At 40.8% G+C, this 23,018-nt stretch overlaps 2 protein-coding genes across 2 annotated transcripts in view; one reads left to right on the top strand and one right to left on the bottom strand.

The window, feature by feature from the left end:
• Nucleotides 1-4,624, bottom strand: part of GZMA (granzyme A) — a 210,230-nt gene extending 205,606 nt beyond the window's left edge. Inside the window, exon 1 of the mRNA XM_012775708.3 lies at nt 4,620-4,624. The gene's annotated coding sequence lies outside the window, so the exon portion shown is untranslated. The remainder of the gene's footprint in view (nt 1-4,619) is intronic.
• LOC105877306 (chondroitin sulfate proteoglycan 4-like) overlaps nt 1-22,302 on the top strand; it is a 69,321-nt gene extending 47,019 nt beyond the window's left edge. The window contains exons 9-10 of the mRNA XM_012775718.3: nt 9,146-9,329; nt 10,001-22,302. Coding sequence (XP_012631172.2) covers nt 9,146-9,329; nt 10,001-12,048 — 2,232 coding nt within the window. The 3' untranslated portion in view covers nt 12,049-22,302. The remainder of the gene's footprint in view (nt 1-9,145; nt 9,330-10,000) is intronic.
• The last annotated feature ends 716 nt before the right edge of the window (nt 22,303-23,018 follow it).

Below are 23,018 nucleotides of genomic sequence, written 5' to 3'. Positions count from 1 at the left end.
TGAAGGCTCTGGGGGAGAACTCCTTCCTTGCTTCTTCCAGCTTCCAGTGGCTGCAGGCATTACTTGGCATGTGGCAGTATCACTCCAGTCTCTGCCTCTGTGGTCACATTGCCTTATCCTCTTCTGTCTAAGTCTCCCACTACTTCTCTTGTAAGGATTCATGCGACTGCAGTTAGGGTCCACCTGCGTATTGCAGGATGGTCTTCCAATCACAGAATCATTGATTTAATCACATCTGCAAAGTCTTGGCCATATAAGGGAACATTCACAGGTTCCAGAGATTAGGACTACTCTGGAGGATCTTTGGAGGTCTTTGTAGCCTCCTACATTCGTATATAGCAAAACCAAGATGTCCCATGCTGCAGTTCCCTAATAATAACCTTTTATATGATCTCATTTGACAGTTTTATTAAAGTCCTATACACTTATAATGGCATAAGGCCCATGAGAATCTATGTTCACTTCTATATAAGTGTGGATTTGGACCTCTCTGCCAGGCAGGGCTATAGATGGATATATTACTGGGATCCTTGAAAAGACTTTTTTTCTATTGGTTTCAGAAGAGATTGACCTGTCATTTGCATTAGCTGCAAATCTTGGATAATTATATGGGCCAGGTTTTCAGGTATCTGCCCATTTCTAGCTGGAGATTTCCAAGTATCACTATTTAGGAACTTAGGTTTTCTGAAATACTTCCTCTAGCAATGCCCATGAAGAGGAATCACTCCTGGGGCTTAACTCAGCCTCACTTTATTTAGCCTGATACCTGGGTGCTCTCTAAGCTTTGGCACCTTGGGCTGCCCCCATTTTCTGATCTCTTTTGGGAACCTTGAATCCTCTGTGCTCAGCTGCTCTGTGCAGCCTTGATGGTGTCAGCCCTGGCAGAAAAGAGAAAGGGCACAGGGAGGAGCCATTCCTCAAAACTCATCCTTTGGATCACAGGATCTTGGTGTCTTCATAATGTTAGCTCTTAGGACTTTTTCATTAGTCTTCATGGAACCTAAGCAAATTTACCTTCTTGAATTGTTGGCTTTTTGTAGTCTCATTCCCCATGAATATCTGCTCATGTTAGAGATTTTTTTTTTTTTTTTTTTTTTTTTGGTCATTTCTCTTTCCTGTGTTCCTTCTGGCCAACCACTGTCCTATTCAGAGACTTGAACTTCGGGCAAAGCCATCGTGTGTGGAAGACCAAGCAAGTAGATTCCCTGTCCCTGTCTGGTCCTCCTGCTTCCCCCAGCTGATCCAGAGATAATTTGGTTACTCTGTTTTCCAGTGGGAATTTAAAAACTGTGTTTGACTTTTAAGTCCCACTGTGGGAAGGATCAGTGTAAAGGACTCATGCTCTGGTTTTGTTAACAGGTTCGTTAGGGAGCTATATTTAGAGACACCCTCATAATACAGATATTCTCCTGAGTGTTCTTAGCCTTGCCTTTTGGCCAAGTTTGATAATTCTATTCTCATTATCCTCAGTCCTGTCCACATGTACTTTGTGGACCTGAAGACATTCCATAATCATTAGATTCCATGTCATGGTTGACGCCACCAAGCATGGTGTGTCTGAGCTCCTGCTTCATCCCTGGCTTCATCCAAGGGCACTCATAGCAACCCTCTGCTCTCTGGCTCCAGGTTTAAAAAGCTTAGCCTTTAGCAAGCAGGCTCTGGTAGTCACCTTGGGACCCAGACAGGGATTTTCCTCAGGAAAAATTCCTTTTCTTCAATGCTACCCTATTTTCCCCAGTGTCTTATCTGAGTCTCTACCTGATCAAAAATGGCTGTAGTATAGAAGAATGAGAACATAGCCTTTCTTTAATTTGCCATTGTAATAAAGTATATAGAATGAGCTATTCCTTTGAATCATTACAAGTGTGGACAAGCTCTGGCCAGTAGTGACTGTGTCCTGCCCAGGCCAGAACACAATGGCATTTGGCATTTGGCATACTTGCAACTAACTTTCCACATTAATATGCTCCTTAGAGTTGCAAAGCAGATCTTGTGAATTTCTTTGTTGTCTAGAGTGTTATTGAGTTTTCCACATTGTAGGTGCAGCTCTTAGGTAGTAGAAAATACATGAACTCTGGAACTCACAGGACTAGGCTCAAAACTAGGCTCTCCAACTTAGTGTCTATGGATGAATTATCTATATTTTATGAGCCTTGGTTTTTTTTTTCTTTTTTTTAATCATTCAATGGGCATAAAAAGACCACCTGAGACAAAATTAAATGAGTTATATAAAGTGCTTCATAAAGTGCCCGGAATTTATATTTAGGGCTCAGTAAAATTTAAGCATTGTCTATGTGTTTTGTTAAATAAATGGGTAAAAGATATCCTGGATTGCCTTATTTCTACTGCTTTATGATTAAAAATGTATATACTTTATAATTAGATTTTTTTAAGCACTTTTAAAGTAGTTTATTTGTTCAGTAAACAAATATTTATTGAAATACCTAACATAGAATAGTGAACAAATACTTATTTACAGAGAAACTGGAAATAAACTTCTGGAATATGTGCCAAGATTCCAGCATATAAATTCCTTCATTTTTATGGGAAAATGTTTATTTTCTTAGGCGTGTTTTAGAACTTTCTGATTGCTTAATACTCACATGCCATGATTCACTATAAAAAAATGAGTATAGCCTTCTGTTTTAACCAGAATACCATATTGTCCCAGGAAGGAATTGGTTAGTGAAGACTTAGATGCTTTCCTGAAAGACCTAGAAATGCCCCAGGGCCTGCATTTTTTTTTTTTTTTTTTTGAACACTGATATGGCAATAGACCCATTAGGTCAAATGCCTGTCTACAAGTGAGATATTATTCTATATTTGAATATATATTCTATATTTGAAATGAAGGCTCAGAGAGATTAAATGACATATACCAAGGCCTCAGAGCTGAAAATTGGCAGCCTTTATATTTGAATTTAGGTGCGATCAATGCAAGGTTCAAAATCTGCTATACTCTTTGGCTTCCATTTTCATAGGAATAAGTGCCCTTTTCTTCATTGAGAGAAAAAGAGCAATAATTGAGGCAGCGGGAGGCAAAGAAGCCCCTGTAAATTGCTATAGGAGAAAGAGCTCTTTTTCATGAGCCTGGAGATCTGGCTTCTGGTCCCAGCTCTGCTACCAGCTATTAATAGTTCTGTGATGCGGGTCAGGTAGGGAGGTATCCCCCGAGTTTCCAGTTTCTCTCAGTGTCTCAATAGCCTCTCAGCTGTAAACTTTAACCCATCACATAAAAGTCAGGGGCCCTGGCCTTCTCAGCACCAAATCTCTCTTTGGCATCTGACTAATGTTTTTTTTCTTTGTGGTTCTATAGCAATCGAGGATATGAGATCCAGGAAGTTTAGATCTCAGAGATCCAAGGTGTCAGGTGTAGGGACCAGATGTCAGGTCCCTGTGTTCCCCGGTTCTTGCTTCCCAGTACCAAAGAATAGTTACTGGTCGATGGAGCAAAGGAGCAGACCAAGCAGATGCAAGAAAGAAAAGTGCAAAAGTTTGTTAAAGGGTGATAGTACATTCCAGAGAAGGAACGAGTCAACCCCCATGAGTGGAGGAGACCCTGAGTTTAACAAGATTTTCCCTTTTATGCTGATTCCCTAATTTTATGTTGGGGGAGGGCGGGATATTCATGGTGTTTCTTGTAAAAAGGTGAAGAATTCTGGAATGGTGAATCCTCCCCATTTTTAACCTTGTAAGGCAGTTTCCGGGGGTTACCATGGTATTTGTAAACTGTCTTGGCTCTGGTGGGTGTGATTTTTACTATGTTAATGAGGGTAGGTCACATGAGGATACTGTGACCTACCTATACACATGCTCTAGAGATCCTCATTTGTGGCCTTAGTCATATCTCCACTTTGTGGCATTTCTGTCTCTTTCTGGTTGGTCAGTCCTTGGAGACCCCTTATCGGAGACCAAATTACTGGTCAGTTCTTGGGGACCCCTTGACACATCATCTGTTCTTTCTTGGAAGCCCCCTTTCTGGTCACTTTGTTCCTCCTAGTAGACAAAGCATCTCCTAATGTTATCTATTTCTTAATGGAAGCCCCTCACCCAGACAAAGCATCTGTTCCCCTTCCTTCTTGTCCCAACCTAACACAAAGGATGTTATATTAGTAATATTGTGCCTTCAAATAAAAGCACTGCTCTGAGAAGTTTAGAATTTGGAACCAAATATTCACCCTTTCATAAGTGAGGTAGGATTACAGCCTTATTAAAGTCCTAGAGAAATGGACCAAGTGGTGGTGGGGTGGTGGTGGGGTGATGGTGGTGTGGGTGGGGTTGGGGCAAGCAAGGGTAGGGAACTTGTGGCTTTGGGGCCACATGCAGCCTTCTGGATCCTTGAGTGTGGCCTTTTGACTGAATCCAAATTTTACAGAACAAATCCTTTTAATAAACCATTGTGGGATAGGGACCACCCAAACCCCATATCAGGGTAGGAAACAACCACTTCTTGATTTCAGAGTGCCTGTCCCATTCCACATACACTGAGTCATGAGATATGAGGGATTATTGGTTCCTTCTTGAAGCAGGTATAGTAAACACCATGATATTTACTTTTTAACTTTCTATTTTGAAATAACTTCAACCTTATAGAACAATTGTAGGAGAGTACAAAGAGCCCCATGTACTCTTCAGCCATATTCCCTAAATGTGAGCATTTACTGTTTTCTCTTTACATACACATGCTCTGGAAATTTTGAGAGCCAGTTCTAACATGCCCCTTTACCTCTGGATAGTTCAGTGTGCATTTTCTAAACACAGGCAGTTTTCTTATATAATAATGGCTGTATAATTTTCAAAAGCATGAAATTAACATTGCTACAATACTGTTATATTAAAATAATTTATAGACTTTATTCAGATTTCACAAGTTGTTCCAATAAATGTTCTTTTTAGCAAAAGAAAAACATCCATAGCATAATACATAGCATTTAGCTGTCCCATGTCTTTCATCTGCTTTGATTTGGAGCCATTCCTCAGTCATGTTGCCTTTCACGGCCTTGCCATTTTTTGAAGACTACTGGCCAGTTCTCTGTAGAATGTCCCTCAGTTTGGTTTTACCAAGTGTTTTATCTTATGTTTCCCCATGATCAGATGGATTCAGGTTGTGTCTCTGGGGCAGGAATCCCAGGAGAGCTGCCGGTTCTTCTCAGAGCTCAGGCTTGGCAGGCAGGAGGCCACTTTGCCTGGGGGTGGAAGATGTTTACTGTCATCATTTGGTCCGGAGCTGCCTCTCAGGTCTCTCTACTGTGAAGGTGCTGTTGTCCCCTTTGTAATTAATAAATATCTTCTGAGGAGAAACTTTGGAACTACTTAAATCTCCCATCTCTCATCACACTTTAGCCCACTAGGTTTAGGATTCTTGCCTAAAATATTTATTGCTGTGGTGATTGCCAAGTGGTGGTTTTTCTCATTTTGCTTTTCCTGCTATGTTTATTAGTTGGAATTCTACACCATTGTTTTTTTAATGACATTCCAGAAAGACTCCATCTGTAAAAGAGAAAATATCTGAGGTAAATTAAATCCATAGGAAATAACCCCCACCCCTTAATCTTGGAGCCCAGGTATTCAGCTAAGTGGCTTATCTGTCCATATTTAATACTGTGGAAATATGCAGAGCTGTTGAAGGTTGCTTCTAAGGCCACTTTTTATTTGAGGTGCCAAAATTCCTAACCCTCTCCTAGCCCCTTTTCTCCTCAGGTGTACCTCACACTTTTTCTCATGAAATCTTGGTCTCATTCTCCCATTCCTGGCCCTCTCTTAATATGCACATACACACAGACCCCCTTAGAACCTGGCTCTTACAGTGAAAGAGGTGAAAGCTCTCTTCTAAATATTAAAGACTCTTCTCACCTGCAAACCTCCTTCAGGGCATGGCCAGCAAGCTGAAATTCCCTGGGCACCTTGACGCCCTTTTCCTTCTAGCTCAGCACTTTCAGTAACCTGCTATCCAGTCTTAAAGTCCAGAGACTCAAGATGCACGCAATTAAATGCTCTCTCTGACCCACCATTGTAATGTAAGTCAATTGGTTATTCCCACTTAGTTTCCTACTCTTGAAATGCCTTTTTAAAGACAGAACCCATCAATAACAGAAATAGGACCTCTCCTCGCCTAGGCCTCCAATGTACAAACCTGTGTTTAGGACTCTTCCTAGGTCCCTTCCCTCAGAAGATTTCTGACCTTCATCTCAACCGTCCTCATCTGTGAGCAGCATTCCTTCCCTGGGGCGATCTTCTCTATATTGGAGATAGCAGAAGATCATTAGGTTATTCCAACAACTTCTTATGTATTTTTCAGGAAAGCGAATTTTCCTTTATATACCAAAGAACCAATGGACAAGGTGGACCAGCTTCTAAGAAAACCTTTTCTCCTAGTTAATAGACTGTTACTTTTAATCTTAGGAAACTGGATCTTCTTTGCTTTGTAATATTATACCTCTCTAACGATGAATAAGAACCCTCCTGTGGTCCAAAATTCGTGGCACAGTCACCTCTTTCTTGGAGAAGAAATACATTTATGATTAATCTCTGGTCATCAGTCTTAATCTGGGAATAGAAGTGGTAGGATCGCTAAATAAAACAGACTTTATTCCCCAGGAACTGCTGGATATTGTGTCACTAGTTAGTACCAGAAATTACTATCTTTGGAGAAACTCTAATTTCTTCTGAGTAACCTTGTTTCTTTATGAAGAAATGTTTAGAGGTGATATTTTCTTCTTCCCACTTTAAATCACCAAAAGACAGCATTTCTTTGCCTAATTCTTGAATGGCATAAGGAACAAAAAAATCTTCTCATCTACAGTTTTTGGCCCCTCTGGGACAGGGAGCTTATCTTCCATGGAAACTCACTAGATCAAAAGCCTTTCTAGAACTCTGGTTCAAGATACATTCTCTCTACCAGCATTTAGCCAGAGCAATACTTATTCAGACACTGCAACTTCTATTAGTTAATACAGTATTTCCAAATATTGATTGATGAAGTAGACCCAACAGCTCTATAAATTATGTGATAGTTTATCCTAGGCACTTTAAGGCACTTTTGATCCAGACAATTGAATACCTTGGCAAAACCCACCAGTAAATTCAGAGTATTATAATAATTAGCCGGTCAGAAAAAGATGTGACCCAAAGAAATTAAGGATCGAATATTTCATCTGTAGCAATTCCTTCTGTGGTTACAATTTTGGAACTTTCAATCACCGTTGAGGAAGGACAACTCACATGGTGTCTGGACAACAAAACTCTGAGAAGAACCCATCCCCATCAGTTGAGTTAGAAAGGACATTGACAGCTAACAAGCATCAGGGACTTTGATTAAATTCTGGAAAAATACCTTAGGCAAGGTGGGACAATTGGAACATCAGTGAGAATAATAACTGCAATGGAATGAAATCCATCATGTGTTAAAATTCATGAGTTTCTAATGATTCCAAAATAAACAAACACAGAAACAAAACCAATCCAATGGTCACGTTTGGTAGTTAGAGCCAGGTGACAAACTCACTATCTAAAAATTGATATGAAAGGGAAAAAATCAACCATTTCTCCTGTTTTTTCTGTATCTCATTGTAATCAAACAGCTGATGAAAGAAAGTTCTTTCTGTACCTCATTGTAATCGAATAGCTGATGAAAATTCTTTATAAAAAACTAGCAGATAATAATGAAGAAGAAATGTTAAAAGAAAGTATCAGTGTTTTGCCACTGCAACAATGTACTTGGGCAATAGTATCAATAACTGTTTAAAACTATTGGATAATAGGCTGATGGGGAACCTTAAAACAGATGGATCAACCTGCTATTACTTGAACCCATCTATTAATCTTAGGATATCCAAAAGAGCGTCAACCAAATATTTTGTTTTGCAATGAGATACAAGAGGAAATGCATAATACAACCTGTAAGATTGGACCTGATTCTTACTATGTGTCTAGATTTAACTTTCTAGTATACAGAAAATACAGAGGAGAGAGGAAATCTTAAACATCATAGGGATGTAATCAGCAAAATCCAGAATATAGGAAACTCTAGAAGACATCCCAATTTCTTCAAGAGATAAATCACAAGGAAAAAACAAATCAAAGAAAGGGAACTCATAAGACAAAAAGACATCTATGAGAAGTATTAAACGAATATAATGTATGTGCTTAGGATCCCAACTCAAACAGAGCAACTATATAAAAAAAGACATGTGCTATATCATCAGAGAAATTTGAACACTGATTGCATATTTGATACCATTAAGTAATTATTTATAATATTTACATGTGGCAGTGGTATAGTGGTTATGTTTTTAAGAGTCATGTTTTACTAAAACTTACTAAAGCATTTATAGATGTGTTTTAGTTTATTTTCTGTTGCTTATACAAAATATCTGAAACTGGGCAATTTATAAAGAAGAAGAATTTGTTTCTTACAGTTATGGAAGCTGAGAAGTCCAAGGTGGAGGGACTGCACCTGGGGAGGGCCTTCTTGCTGGTGGGGACTCTCTGTAGAGTCCCAAGGCAGCACAGGGCATCACATGGTGAGGGGCTGAGCTTCTAGCTTGGGTCTCTCTTCCCCTTCCTATAAAGCCACTAGTCTCACTCCCATGATAACCCATTAATCCATGAATGGATTAATTCATTCATTAGGGCAGAGCTCTCATGAGCCAGTTACCTCTGAGACCCCACCTCTCAATACTACCACATTGGGAGAATTACGTTTCAACATGAGTTTTTGGAGGGGACAAACATTCAAATCACAAGATGAAATGATATGATTTGATTCAAAGTCATCTGTTGGGCAGAAAAGTATATATGAAACAAGACTGGTTATGAGTTGATAATTGTTGAAGCTGCCTGACAGGTAAGTGGAGGTTTCTTATAAATTTTCTGTAACACGAATGCCTTAGATATTAGTCATCTCAAAATCAATGTGCTTTTCTTTCTCTGATGAATGGATCTTTTGTGTAATAGAATCCTCTAGTTTTGAAAAATAAGTTACTATGCTTTTAATGTTTCTACATTTATGTGAGTATGTGCAATAATTTGAGCATGAGCAGAGTGAACCCTGAAAGGTCATGTATCTCGTCCAGTGAGGATACATGTTAGTTAATCATGGTATCATCCTGAAGCCAGAGGCTAATCACTCTTACTGTCTGGCTAGGTTAGCGAAGGGCTGATATTATACCAGCATGTGGACCATGAGAACACAGACTGGACCACGGAAGACTTCTTTACATTCACGGCCTCTTCCCCACCGGCAGCTCTGGGCCCCGAGGAGTTTCATATTGTTATTTCCTATGAAATCAGTGAGCCTGGACAGCACAGTCATCTGCTTGCAAATACAGGTAATGCCACCGAGACATGGTTAGTGCCTTATCTATCATTATTAAAGGAGGCACAATTTGGAAATAAATCGTTCTGTTTTTAATTGTCAATGTCATGCTATCAGCATTTGAAATAAAACTCTTAGACAATCACAAAAAAAAAATGTTATTTCTTTACACATCCTCTTTCTCCAGGCCTCTTCTCATGAGCTTAATAGTTGTGTTGGGGGAAGGATGGAAGTTTAGCTTTAAAGAATTTTATCTGTACCTCTGAATGGGGACTTCACTGTGCCCATGACTGAAAACAACTGTTGATAGGAAATGAAAATGAAAAATAGGGTAAGATCTTGAAACGAAAGGGGTATTGAAAGCTGCACCTGTTTCCATGGCAAGAGAAAGTGTGGTAGTAGATTAGTTAGGTCTGGACATTGACATTTTAGAGGTGAATCTAAAGGTTTTAAAGCTCAGTTGCCTGAAATGTTGACTGAATTGTGTGTGCATATATGTGTGTTTATTTAAAATCTAATTTTTTCATATGCCTTGGGTAGAAAGGCTAATTCGGGCACTTGAGCAACCAGAGTGTTTTGAATAATCCACTAGGACAGATGAATTTGAGGGAGAAAGAGCTTTACAACTGTCATTTGAAAGTTCTAATGAAATGCCACTTTGTTCTTTATATTTATGTTTGACAGGTGCTGCTGTCAAAGAGGGAGACAAAGTTCTAATTGACCAATCTAAGTTAGATGCTTCCAACCTCTTATTTAAATTGCCCAAATCTCAGCGCTCCTCCTATGAAATTTGGTTCCAGGTTACATCTCTTCCTCATCATGGAACCATTATGGTTGGAGAAAGAAATATTACCAAAGGAAAACCCTATTTCTCCCAGCATATAATCAATAAGTTTGGAATCACATACTTCCACGATGACTCTGAATCACTGGCTGATAATTTTACCTTTGCAGTTTGGCCAAACCAAAAGAGCAAGTCCACCACCAAACCAGAAACTGACTTTCTTGAAGAGATGTTTAATATCACCATCTCTCCTGTTAATGACCAGGCACCAGAATTAAAGACAAAAGGACTTCGCTTGAAAGTTCTGCAGGGCAGTAGATTGGTTGTGGGACCTGAAAACCTGAAAGTGGAAGATCTAGACAGTCCTCCAGAAGAGATCAGATATGTGATCCTCCGTAATCCTAATAATGGCTTTTTGGCAATGGCTTACCGTCCAGACACACCTGTTCACCATTTCACACAAGCCGACATTGATGACTTTCAGGTGTGGTTCATACAAGATGGAAGCCCATCCTCAGGGGTGTTTTACTTTAGTGTGACAGATGGTGGACACCGCCCTCTCTACAAGCTCTTCCACCTGGATGTCATTCCTATCTCCATCACCCTTGTGAACCTCACTGACCTCCTTCTCCCACAGGGCCAGACAACCGTCCCCATCACCAGTGCTCACCTGTCAGCCAGGACCAATGGGAGGAGCCCCCATGTCACCTACAAGATAACATGGCCCCTCCAGCATGGGCACCTACTGAATGAAAGCCAGGTGGTCACCAGCTTTGGACAGGAGGATCTGGATTCAGGAAGACTCTCTTACCATATGACGAATCTCACTGCCGCAGAAGACCAGCTACAGTTCTCACTGTTTACATCAGAAAGCAACCTGACAGGACAAACGCTGAACATCAGAGTGCAGCCTTTACTGCGGGTTGTGTCAGACTTGAAAATTGCCAACGGAGTGGCTCATCAGCTGAGAAGAAAGGACCTAGATGCTACCGAGCTGGCTAATATGAGTAACAGTGATCCCAGATTTGAAGTGACAGAACCGCCTGTCCACGGAAGGCTGGTGTGGAGAGGGCCTCGCAGCTCTGTGAGGGAAGACGCTACGCTGTTCACTCAGACGGACGTTGACCGCGGGCTGCTGCTGCTTGACCCACACGCCAGCCTCACAGGCACCGATGTGCTGAACGACTCCTTCACTTTCTTGCTCAGGGCGGACCGAGTACAGCCTGCGGTGGGTCGTCTCCCTTTCAGCATAGTGCCACCTGACCCCTTACTTTTGCAAACGTTTACACCGGATGTTCCTTTATTTGTCACTGGAGATAACCTTGTGACCTCGGTTCTCTCTCAGGAAAACCCTGTGGTTTCCTCAGGACCCACGACAGGGACAGAAACTCTGGGGAAGCTGACCTGGGCCAGATGGCAGGAAGCAGATCCCTGGGGACAACACAGGGGTGAAGAGCCCAGTGTGGATGGCAAGGTCTCTCCCACCAAGTTCATCGGGCCACCAGCTGCCACCAAAGTCAGCCCTGGGGCACCCACTCAGCCCAGGGAGAGTGGCTACCCTCTGATGGTCATCCTGCCTTTGGCCGCGGTGATCTTCCTGCTGATAGTGGCCGCAGTGGCCTTGTGTGTCTGGCTGCTGGGCCGGAAGGTAGAGAAGGCAAAACCCCTTCTCAAACCCCAGGCCAGCCCAGAGCCCACAGCCCCAAGTCATAGGCCAGAAAGAAGCACAACCATTCCCATGGTCACAGTGACACCCCTTATACAAAGCTCCAGCAGCCCTCCCACCGGTCTTTTCAGGGGCCCGCAATATGACCCAGTGGATTCTCCTGTGTCTGAGCCAGTGGAAACATGTGCTCCTTGGGAGACATGGGTGAACCTGGATCCCAACATGGTCAAGCTCTGCCGACAAACCAACCCAATGCTGAAGCACAACCAGTACTGGGTGTAGACCGAGAGCTGTCATTTTTCGTAGATAACCTACTATGTACCAGGCACTGGGATATAAAGGCAAAGAAATGCCAGTTGAATGAACTGAGAAAAGCCTGGCCCCACTAGTGACACAGTTCTCAGTCACAGCCCCATGGTTACATGTTGGTGTTTACTGTAACTTTTGTATGACAAACATGGGCTTTCCACGGTGTGCTCTGTGTGTTCTCTCCCAGACCTGACTTTGTCAGTATACATAGTTGGTCAATATTTAAACTCTTTACCAAGGTGCTACAGAACATGTTGGCCCCGCTGAAAATAGCAGTATTAACTTGGGACATAGAGTTAAAGGAGGAAGGCTTTGAATACTTTTCATTGAGGATTCACTCTGAGTGAGTCAGCAGGAAGTGCAAGAACTATCTATTTCAGTATGTAGAAGAGGCAATTCATCAAATCAATGAGTTTGTTTATGTAGTGCTTTTCTGTAATGTCTTTTCCTCCTTGGAGTCTCTAAGTTGGATTCCCTAATGTAGGAAGTGCCTTGATGCTCCAGGTGGTGGGACACTTTGGCCCCTTTTGAAGATATCCACTGAGTGCATTGTGTTTCATCAAGAGGCTTTGTCTTTTCTGATTTGTAAAATCAAGCCTAGAATAGAAATATTATTTGAAGCCCTACTGGACAGAAAAGTTTGTTAATTGGGATAATGGCAAATTTGTATTTGAATTTAACCGGACACAGTTAAGCCTATCACTGGCCAACTCAAGCTTCAACTTCTGTAATTGTAAAATGAAGGTATCAGTACTAGTATTCGGAATGCTTTGGGCTGCAAATCATATGACATCCACTATCATTGGCTTAGGTCAGGGATTGGAAACCTTCTGTAAAGAGTCACATAGTCAATATTTTAGGCTTTGTGGATCACATATAGTCTCTGTCATACATTCTTCTTGTTTTGTTTCAACAACCTTTTAAAATGTAAAAACAATTCTTAATTATTGGATTTGGCCTACAGACCTTGATTTGCCAAGCATTGGTTTAGGCAAAAAAAAAAAAGTGTGGAATTATCTCAATTAAGGAGTATTTTAAGGTAGGCGTTCTAAGGCTGGTTCAGTAGTTCAAGGATGTCATTAGGCCTGAAGTTCCTTGGTTCTTTCTCTTCTACCTTCCTCAAGCTGTTAGCATATTGTTCTTCTATTTACTTCCTTACTATTGTAAGATGGCTGCTAAAGCTCCGTACCACACAACCACATTCAAAGGCAGAGATCACAGTGGAGGAAAGAGAGATATGGCAACATAAAAGACAGACTCTTGTTTTATTATTGTATTTCTAATCTTATAAGAGGAGTTCCTCCCCAAACATTTTTTCCCTTTTATGTCTCATTGTCTAGAACTGGGTAACATGATTCCCATCCCTTGACCAACCACTGGCAAAAGAAAATGGGATTCTCATGACTACCTGTCTCTCCTCGGCTGCAAGAGGAATCCACCAACTCAGAGATCAATGGATCAGCCCACCATGTAATCAGGGAAGGATGGGGGCATAGCAATGAAATAGACAATGCATAGGGTCTATTAAAATATTCTTCAAGTATTGGAATACTTGGGATTTTGATACTTCAAATTGGTGTCCAATATTAAATATTTCCTTTTCATGTTTTAATGATTCTCTTAAAGCCAGAGGCTGATATTTTTTAGTAGAGGTGGGATGGGCTGTGATGGAGGTAGTTGTGAGGGGAGATATCCCCCCTGGAGGACATTTGGCAATGGCTAGAGACAATTTTGGTTTTCAAAACTGGTGGGGAAAGGGTGCTTCTTACAACTAATGGGAAGAGGCCAAGGAGGCTGCCAAACATCCAAAATGCACAGAACATCCCTCCATGACAAAAAAAATTATCTGACTCAAAATGTCAGTAGTGCTGAGATTGAGAAACCCTGTTTTAAGGCATAATGAAGAGTTTTCTTGTATACCCAATGAAGGATTAACAAATTTATTAGCAAGTCTAGGCAAAAACTATTTTCTAAAAACAGCATGGCAGGGTGAAAATTCCACAGCATATTGAAACTCTGATTGGCTAATGGTGCACATGAACATTTTCAAAAAGAGGATATTAAAACCCAAGCAAAATTTGACAGCGGACTCATTTCTTTATATTTCTCCTTATCCTACTTAGAGAAAGATTTTGCCAACAGGTGGAACATATCAGAAGAAAAAAATGAGGTAGGATATTTATAAAGGTAAAGATGAGGTCAAAGTGTCCCCAAAAGTCTGATGCCTCTGATGAGTTCCATATGGAAAAGATGCTTTTCTCACTCCCTCTCTTCTCTGCTCCTCTAAGTCACACTTCCCTCCCAACCCAATTTTAACTGCTCTTTGTGAAAACACATTTCACAGTCTACAGAATAAATGGAAGCATAGCATATTTGGGCCTAGAGACACCTACTCATGTCTTAGATCCTTGGATCTCATGCCATGGACAACTGTTGCCTGCCATCCCTGGTGTGGACAACTGTTGCTGAAGAAAACTTCTCTACTCTTCTTCCAAAAGTACTTCCCTCCTGCATTTCTGGACTTCTGAGTTATATCGCCTCTTTCAAGTGTTTTTGTTTTAGAAAGGAGGAGGAATGAGAGTCTTAACCTAAAGTTGGCTTGATCATTATGCAACTCAAAATTGTTCTTAGACCTGTTCTAATCTGGGCACTTGGAAGGAATAGATTGGCAGTATGTGCTCGAGTCTGCACACACAGGGACAGACTAAGGAGCGTGTCTGCATCCAGTAAGTGGGCTCTGCTCCCCCTCCACTGGGCAGGGGGAATGCCTGTTCTTTGTGGAGAAGCCAGACATACTTGGCTCAAGTGAGCACATTGGCCTCTTCCTTGCTTCCACTGTAAGATCTCTGGAACTAGGATTACCAGCCTGGCCAATAAAAAATGTCTGATTTCTCCTCCTCTTTTTCCTGATAATTTTGTCACTTCAAACATAAAATTGGTGTCCATATTGGAAGGAGACACGCACAGACACTTTAAAATAATAATTCACGTCGTCGTTTTATGAGCGTGCCTGCTTGTGCAAGAACATCTGTGTGAGATCCAGATGCCAAACCTCAGTGATTAATCAAGTAATTAATAGAGAGTTTGGAAAGGTTTCTTCCAGAGGCTCTGGAAGATTCCACTGATTTGCAGATGGGTTCAATTAAAAGGAAACAATGCCTACCATTTGGTGTTGGCTCAAATAAGTATGAAAAAAATATTTTGGAAAAGCTTTGTTTAATGCTGAAAATTGAAGTTTTAGAAATTGAAAAATCAGTCTGAAATGGCTTCTCCCATATGCAGATCTATAACTGAATAGTTTCAACTATTTGTCACAATGAATTCACTGATTCTGAACAAATGACTGATGAATTAATAAGTGCATACCAGGGGCTAGTATCAGAAGAGTGACAGATTTTTGCCTAAGAGAAGGTATACTCTGGGGTGGGCTTCGACTGGAGGCACAAGAATGGCTCATTGTGTCCTGTCTCCCACCCTCCCCGTGTCTCAACCCAACTCTGTACTCCCTGTCCCTTGGTGTGCCCCAGGCCCAGTGATGTGGCAGAGCGGTGGAATGATAGACTCCGGGGCTGTTTTGGATCCCAGCTCTCTACTCTCTAGTAATGTGACTTTGAGTAATTATTCGCTTTCTCTGAACTTTAGTTTCCCTAGCCAAAAAATGGGGATAATAGTATTAGCGCTCAGCTCTTTGGGTTTTGTTGGGATTTAGTGATATAATCACCTGACATTAATAGCATAATAATGTTTATGCAGTATTTTTAATGCATTAGAGACTATACTAACTGCTACAAGAGAATTTTCTTACCTAGGGACTTAATGCACTTTAAAAGAACCAGAGGCTCGTAGTCTGATATTAACTCTGGTGTACACTAATTAATTCACCTGTATTACCGGTAGCGAAATTTGAGGTGGGTGATTTAGGGATAGATGAAGTGTTTGAAGAAGGGAACTTCCCAAATGCTCAAACTCTACTTGGCACGCAGGGCCTTCTTCTTGGTCCTTTGAGGGAGACTTGGTAAGAAAATGAATGAAGGAAAGAATACTTCAGAAACACAGGGGGCAGGCCAAGCTCAGAGATTAAATGTTTTCTATCCTGTGGAGCAGGCAGAGCCTTCTAAAATACCCTGCATCACTGCCTTCCTGTCCATGCAGGGGTCAATCTTCACATCCACCAGCCCCTGGATCTGGGACCCTTACCTGCCCTTCCCTCCTCCCAACCCAGCAGTTCTCAGACATCCATAGATTGGCAAGTTCCATTTCAGTTCTAGGACTGACAAACGTCTGCCATTTTTTAAAAAAATTTGATATCCTTAGCAAAATAAAAAGTACTACCAACCATCATCATAATTCCATTTTTAAATGAATCTTACTTTATGGGGGAAAAAAACATCCTTTATGAAAAATACTCTCCTTTGTCCAGATTTGATTTGGGCCTGGGAACACCTCAACACACATCAGAGGGTCAGGAAACCATCTGGAGGCCGTGCTTATGGGTGCTTAGAGCAGAGGCAGAAGCCGGGCAGAGGAGTACTCAAGCTCTTCCATGTTGGTGCTCCTTAGGAAGATGTGGTTGGCAGTCCCTGGTGTGTGTGTGCACACGTGGTAGGAGAAAAGTGGGTGCAAGGCATAAATTTGCTACTGGAGAGTCCAGACGATATCCAGCTCCATGGGCATGCGACCTGTGCAGTAGCACAGGCCTGTCTTCAGAAGGGCCTTGGGCTTGGTTTAATGCTCTGCTGTTACCATCTTGAAAAACTATTAATTTTTTTAACAGGAGGCTCCACATTTTCATTTTTCACTGGCCCCACAAATGATGCAGCTGCTTCTGAGCCTTACTGAATTTAGGTGATAGGTGTATCAGATACCTCTTATGCACTGTCTCAAATTCTCTCACCTTTGCTTCTTACTCTAGCAACAGCCATAGCTACCAGTTCCGAGCATGTTTGCAGCTATGAATGAGCGTGTAGTGTGCCTTGCACTTCCTATCCTGGGGCCCCTCCATCTCCACAGCATGTCTGTGGGGACCTGTGCTCGCACAACCTAGAAGTGGGGAGAGTTAACGCCCCATGGAACAGCCCTAGTCCAGGGGAAGAGTGAAGCCCGTGGGTAAATGCTTCCTCCTTGTATCCCTCAAGTGCACACTTTTTAATTGCACTCTGTAAGCCTTCTCAGAACATCCTGAAGACTGAACACAGTGCTTTGGGGTATGAATTCTTTTCCTTCCTTGTTTTTCATCCTTGTCCCTCACTCCTGCTCCCACTCACAGAAGAGTCTTTTGCTCTTGAGGAAACCCAGGCTAAGACAATAGTTCACATTTGCCCTGTATTGTGTAGGATTACAGACCCTGTGGCTGGGGTCCATTGCTTCACGGCTCTTGTGTGATCCTTAGGCACATAGCTAGCTCTGGGTCACTTGCCTCCAGGACCACCTCCCTGCAGGACCCCTTACCCACTGCGGCTGAGGTCTGCTGAGACTCAGCTGTTGGGAGCCAGGAGGCCTTGTGCATATGGGAGACCACGCTGAGGAGGTGGCTTTCACCAAACCACCTTCGAGCTGAACATCCCCTCACTCTTCATTGCAGCTTCTCTGCTGGTCATATTGGGTCCCAGAACCAATAGCCCTTTAACCACAACTTTTTAACAGACCAAGATTTACTACATTTTGTAATCTTTTAGAAAGGTTCCTTTGCATGTATTTCATTTCACCATGGCTCATGCTTCTGCCAAGACAATATAACCTCTATTTTTCAACAATAATAGTTTTATTGAGATACTTACATACCATGATATTCACCCAGCTAAGGTATACAGTTCAGTACTTTTTAGTATTTTCAGGGTTGTGCAACCATCAGCACAGTTTTAGAACATTTTCATCACCCTCAAAGAAGCCTTGTACCCCTGCACCCATTAGCAGTAACTTTCCATTTACTCTCAATCCCTGCAGCTTCGGGAAAATACTAATCTATCTGTTTCTATAGATTTGCCTGTTCTGAACATTTCATATACAGTCATGCACTGCATAACAATGGTGGTCCCATGAGATTATAATGAAGCTGAAAATTTTCAATTGCATGAATATTTCCCTTCGTGTTACAGTTGCCTGCAGTCCAGTCCAGTCACATGCTGTATATGTCTATAGCCTAGGAGCAACAGGCTATGCCATATAGCCTAGGTGTGTAGTAGGCTATACCACCTAGGTTTGTGTAAGAACATTCTATGATGTTTGCACAGCAATTAAATCACCTAATGACACATTTCTCACAATGTAGCCAGTCTTTAAATGACTCATGACTGTATATAGAATCATATTATATAGTTCCTTGTAATTGACTTCTTTCAGATGGTATAATATTTTCAAATATCATCTATGTTGTAGTATGTAGCAGTTCCTTTTTTATGGCCGAGTAATATTTCATTGTATGGATATACCACATTTTATTGATCTATTCATCAGTTAATGAACATTTGGGTTTTTTCCATGTTTTTTATTATTATGAATAATGTTGTATGAATATATTCATGTACATGTTTTTGTGTGAATGTATGTTTTTATTTCTCTTACACCTAGGAATGGAATTGCTGGTTCACTTGGTAATGTCATGTTTAACCATCTGAGCAACTGCCAGACTGTTTCCAAAGTGGCTGCCGCATTTTACATTCCCACCAGCAGAGTACGATGGGCCAATTTCCCTACATGTTTATCAATACTATTATTTGTCTTTTTTTATATTAGTCATCCTAGTGGGTGTGAAGTGATGTGGTTTTGAGTTTCCCTGATACCTAATGATATTCCACATCTTCTCATGTCTAATACTTACTGGCTATTTGTATAGCTTCTTTGAAGAACTGTCTATTTAGATCCTTTGGCCATTTAAAAAAATTGGGTTATTTGTCTTTTTGTTATTGAGTTATAGGAGTTATTTATATATTCTGGGTACTAGCCCTTATCAGATAACTAATACACAAGCCTTTTCTTCCTTTTATGGGTTGTCCTCCCACTTTCTTGATGGTATCTTTTGAAGCACAGAAGTTTTAAATTTTGATAATGTTTATCTATTTTTGTTGCTTGTTCTTTTGGTGCTATATTTAAGAGACTATTTCCTAATCAAAAGTCATGAATATTTATGCTTATTTTTTTTCTAAGAGTTTTATAATTTTATCTCTTATAATTAGATCTTCAATCCATTTTGAGTTTATTTTTATATATGGTATATATAGTATGAGGTAGATGTACAATTTAGTTTTATTGTATATGGATATCTTTTTGTCTCAGCGCCACTAGAAAAAATATTCTTTTCCCATTTAATTGTCATTATGACCTTGTCAAAAAAGTAATTCTTCATAAATGTGAGAGATTATTTCTATACTCTCGATTCTGTTCCATTGATATCTATGCCTAGCCTTATGCCAGTTTCATCTTGATTACTATAAGTTTTGAAATCAGGAAGTGTGAGCTCTCCAACTCATTTTCAAGATTATTTTTGGATATTCTTGGTTTCTTTAATTTCCATATGAACTTTAGAATCAACTTGTCAATTTCTGCAAAAAAGACAGCAGAGATTTTGTTTCAGATTGCATTGAATCTGTAGATACATTTGGGAACTTAACAATGTTAAATCTTCTCTTCCAAGAACATAGAATGTCTTTCCTTTTAGTTAGGTCTTTAATTTCGTTCAACTATGTTTTGTCAATGTTGCACTTCCTTGTTTGAATTTATTCCTAAGTGTTTTATTCTTTTTGACACTATTGTAAATGGAATTGTTTTACATTTGATCTTAGCCAAAAGCCTGAGAAGTGATTAGAATTGTTTTCTTAATTTAATTTGAGTTTGTTTATTTATAGTTTACAAAAATACAACTGATTTTTATACAAGTTGAGCATTCCTAATCTGAAATGCTCCAAAATTCACTACTTTTTGAGCATCAATTCTCAAAGGTCATGCTCAAAGGAAATGCTCATTGGAGCATTTCAGATTTTTAGATTAGGGATGCTCAGCTGGTATGTATATGTGAATATTGAAAATTCTGGACAAATCTGAAATCCAAAACACTTTTGGTCCTGAGCATCTTGAATAAGAGATACTCAACCTGTATATCAATCTTGTAACCTGCCACTTTGTTGAAATATTTTATTAGTTTTAATTGTTCCCTAATGGATTCCTTAGAATTTTGTACATACAAGATCATGTCCCCAGCAAAGAAAGATACTTTCATGTCTTCCTGTCTACTCTGGGTGTGCTTTATTTCATTTTCTTGCCTTATTACCTTTGTTAGAACGTTCAGTACAATGTTGAATAGAAGTGGTGAGAATGGAAACTCTTGTCCTGTTCATCTTACAAAGATTTTTCTCTCCCCACTAAGTATATTACTAGCTGTAGGTTTTTCATAGATGCCTTTTTGTCAGATTGAGATAGTACTTTTCCATTCCTAGTTTGTTGAGTGTTTTGTTTTGTTTTGTTTTTTATCATAATGGGTGTTGAGTTTGGACAAATGCTATATCTGCATCTATTGAAATGATCCTGTGTTTTTTATCCTTTATTCTGTTGATATATTACATTAATTGATTTTTGGATATTAAACCAACCAATCCAACTTGGTCATGGTGTATGATCTTTTTATATATTACTGTATTTTTTTTTTGCAGGTATTTTTAAGGGTTTTTCCACTATGTTAGCACTCTTGCTATAAACATCTCACTTCAGAGGCATGAGCTCAAGCAGAAGAATGTGTGTTGAATGGACATCAAAGACTTTATCTAGGAAGGTTGGTTTTATTGTGGAACAGAAATAGAATAGATTTGGCCATTTAAAGTGTTTGCATCTGTAAAGAGGAAGCCGAGATATTTTGTCTTGGTTTAGTGCACAGATCACATTTGGAAAGGTAACCGGTGTTTGAGTAGACCTGCTAGATGAGTTGGCCATATGCAGGTGGCTGTGTCTGCTGCTGCCCCAACCACAGCCCACCCCAGATGAGAGTTGAAAGTTTGTTTGTTCTAGCAAGTTGGGAGAACCAGAAGGGAACGTGCAGGCTTTGCCTGCTTTGAGGATAGCGTATCCAAGCATCACAGGATGTTAATATGGAAGATTCAGCTGAAACAGCCAGACAATAGATATCACACTTCAAAGTAAAGGGCTTCACCATGTTGCTATATTTCCAAAAGAAGTGATAGAAAATAGGCGAGTTGACTCTTAAACCCCTCATCCACTTTTTTGGTTGAAAAGAATCAGGAATTAGAAACTGGTGAAGAAGAATTTTAGAGAGAATTGTTCTTATGCCTGGGTGCTACCTGTCCTCTGCTCTAAAGGGAAGGGATGGTGATGCTTACACTTTAACTTAAGCTTAGGGAAAGGGGCTTCAGGAGCCTACATGGAGAGCTTAAAGTATGTTCCCTGCATCTGAGGAACACAGAGTAATCTAAAGGGTGAGAGACAGACTGACTAGTTGCTTCATGGTGGTAGAATGAAGAAGTACTCATGACAGGAGGCCAGCTCTCCTGGGCTCTGGCAGGACCATGAGTGAATACATGAATGCTTCCTTTAGACCAGATGTGAATCCAGAGGGCAAGCTGGCATGGGGTCATCTTAGGTCCTGCCCAAAAGGGTGGTCTAGAGGGGGATAGAGACCGAGGACCTAAGCAGAGAGAAGCTAGGGACAGCTGGATTTCTAGGGGATGCACATGAAAGAAGTGACCAGCCAGAGAAGAGTTGCACTTGCCCTGCCAAGGTAACTGCATAGGAGCTCATAAGAAGTTCTGTTAGAGCTCATAGCAAAGTCGGCTTAAACATCTGCAAAAACAGAGATCACAAATTCTAAACCTGCGGCAGTACCGGTCAAGGAGAAACTTCTGCTCCCCTGTCCCACTCAGCCTCACTGTGCTTCCACCCTGAAGGGGCTGAAACTGTGTTTAACCAAAGGAGGAAGGTCAAGTCTGAGGGAAGAGAGCCTCTTTCCTTCCTTGTCTTCAGGCCCAAATTATAGGAGGGGGAGAAACCTCAACTTAAAAAACAAATTTGAAATTTTGACTATTACATCAGGTTGGATGTTTTAATGCTAATCTGAAGTTATAATTTAGGACTCGATGTGACCCTAGAATCATATATATTAAGGCAAGAGTGACCAGAAAATTATTGAGGACCTCTCCTGTCCTTGATGAAAACAGTAGGTGTGGCCCTGCAGAGCTGGCCGAAAAGGCAGTGGGAGACAGAATTAAGTTGTTTTCTGCTTACTCTCTGCCCTGCTTGTTTTGCATAATGTTTACATGAGAATGATGCATTTATTTTTATGGGAATCTTACCTCTTCTAAAGGGTTGAGTGCTAGATGCTACTGAGCTTCATTTCAAATTTGCTTTTATCCCTAGCATTCTGGGAGGCCAAGGCGGGCAGACTGCTTGAGGTCAGGAGTTCGAAACCAGCCTGAGCAAGAGTGAGACCCCATCTCTACTATAAATAGCAAGAAATTACTTGGCCAACTAAAAATGTATATATGTATAAAAAAAATTAGCCGGGCATGGTGGCGCATGCCTGTAGTCCCAGCTACTAGGGAGGCTGAGGCAGGAGGATCGCTTGAGCAGGAGTTTGAGGTTGCTGTGAGCTAGGCTGACACCACAGCACTCACTCCAGCCTGGGCAACAGGGCGAGACTCTGTCTCCAAAAAAAAAATTTTTGCTTTTACTAAAACAATGCTTTATGTACATTCTGCTTCCCCCGAAGGGTCCTATCTGACCATTTCCGTTAGCCGTGATCTCAATCACCAGAGTGGACATTCGTCCTTTTTCTTGGCCACTGAGCATTCGATATACCTTCCTACATCTGAGAAATGTCCTTTGTGAGGTAGAACCAACATCCAGGCATAGAAACTGAAATTCCAGGTATTCATGTTCTAGCCTCCCTGTATGCAGCTCATGTACAAACATGTTGCCTAAATCAGAAGCAGCAGTGGGAAGCA

This window comes from Microcebus murinus, chromosome 11 (assembly GCF_040939455.1).
Source record: "Microcebus murinus isolate Inina chromosome 11, M.murinus_Inina_mat1.0, whole genome shotgun sequence".
Lineage (NCBI taxonomy): Eukaryota > Metazoa > Chordata > Mammalia > Primates > Cheirogaleidae > Microcebus > Microcebus murinus.
Note: the sequence above shows the minus strand (reverse complement) of the source record. Positions and strands in the feature narration are given on the sequence as shown.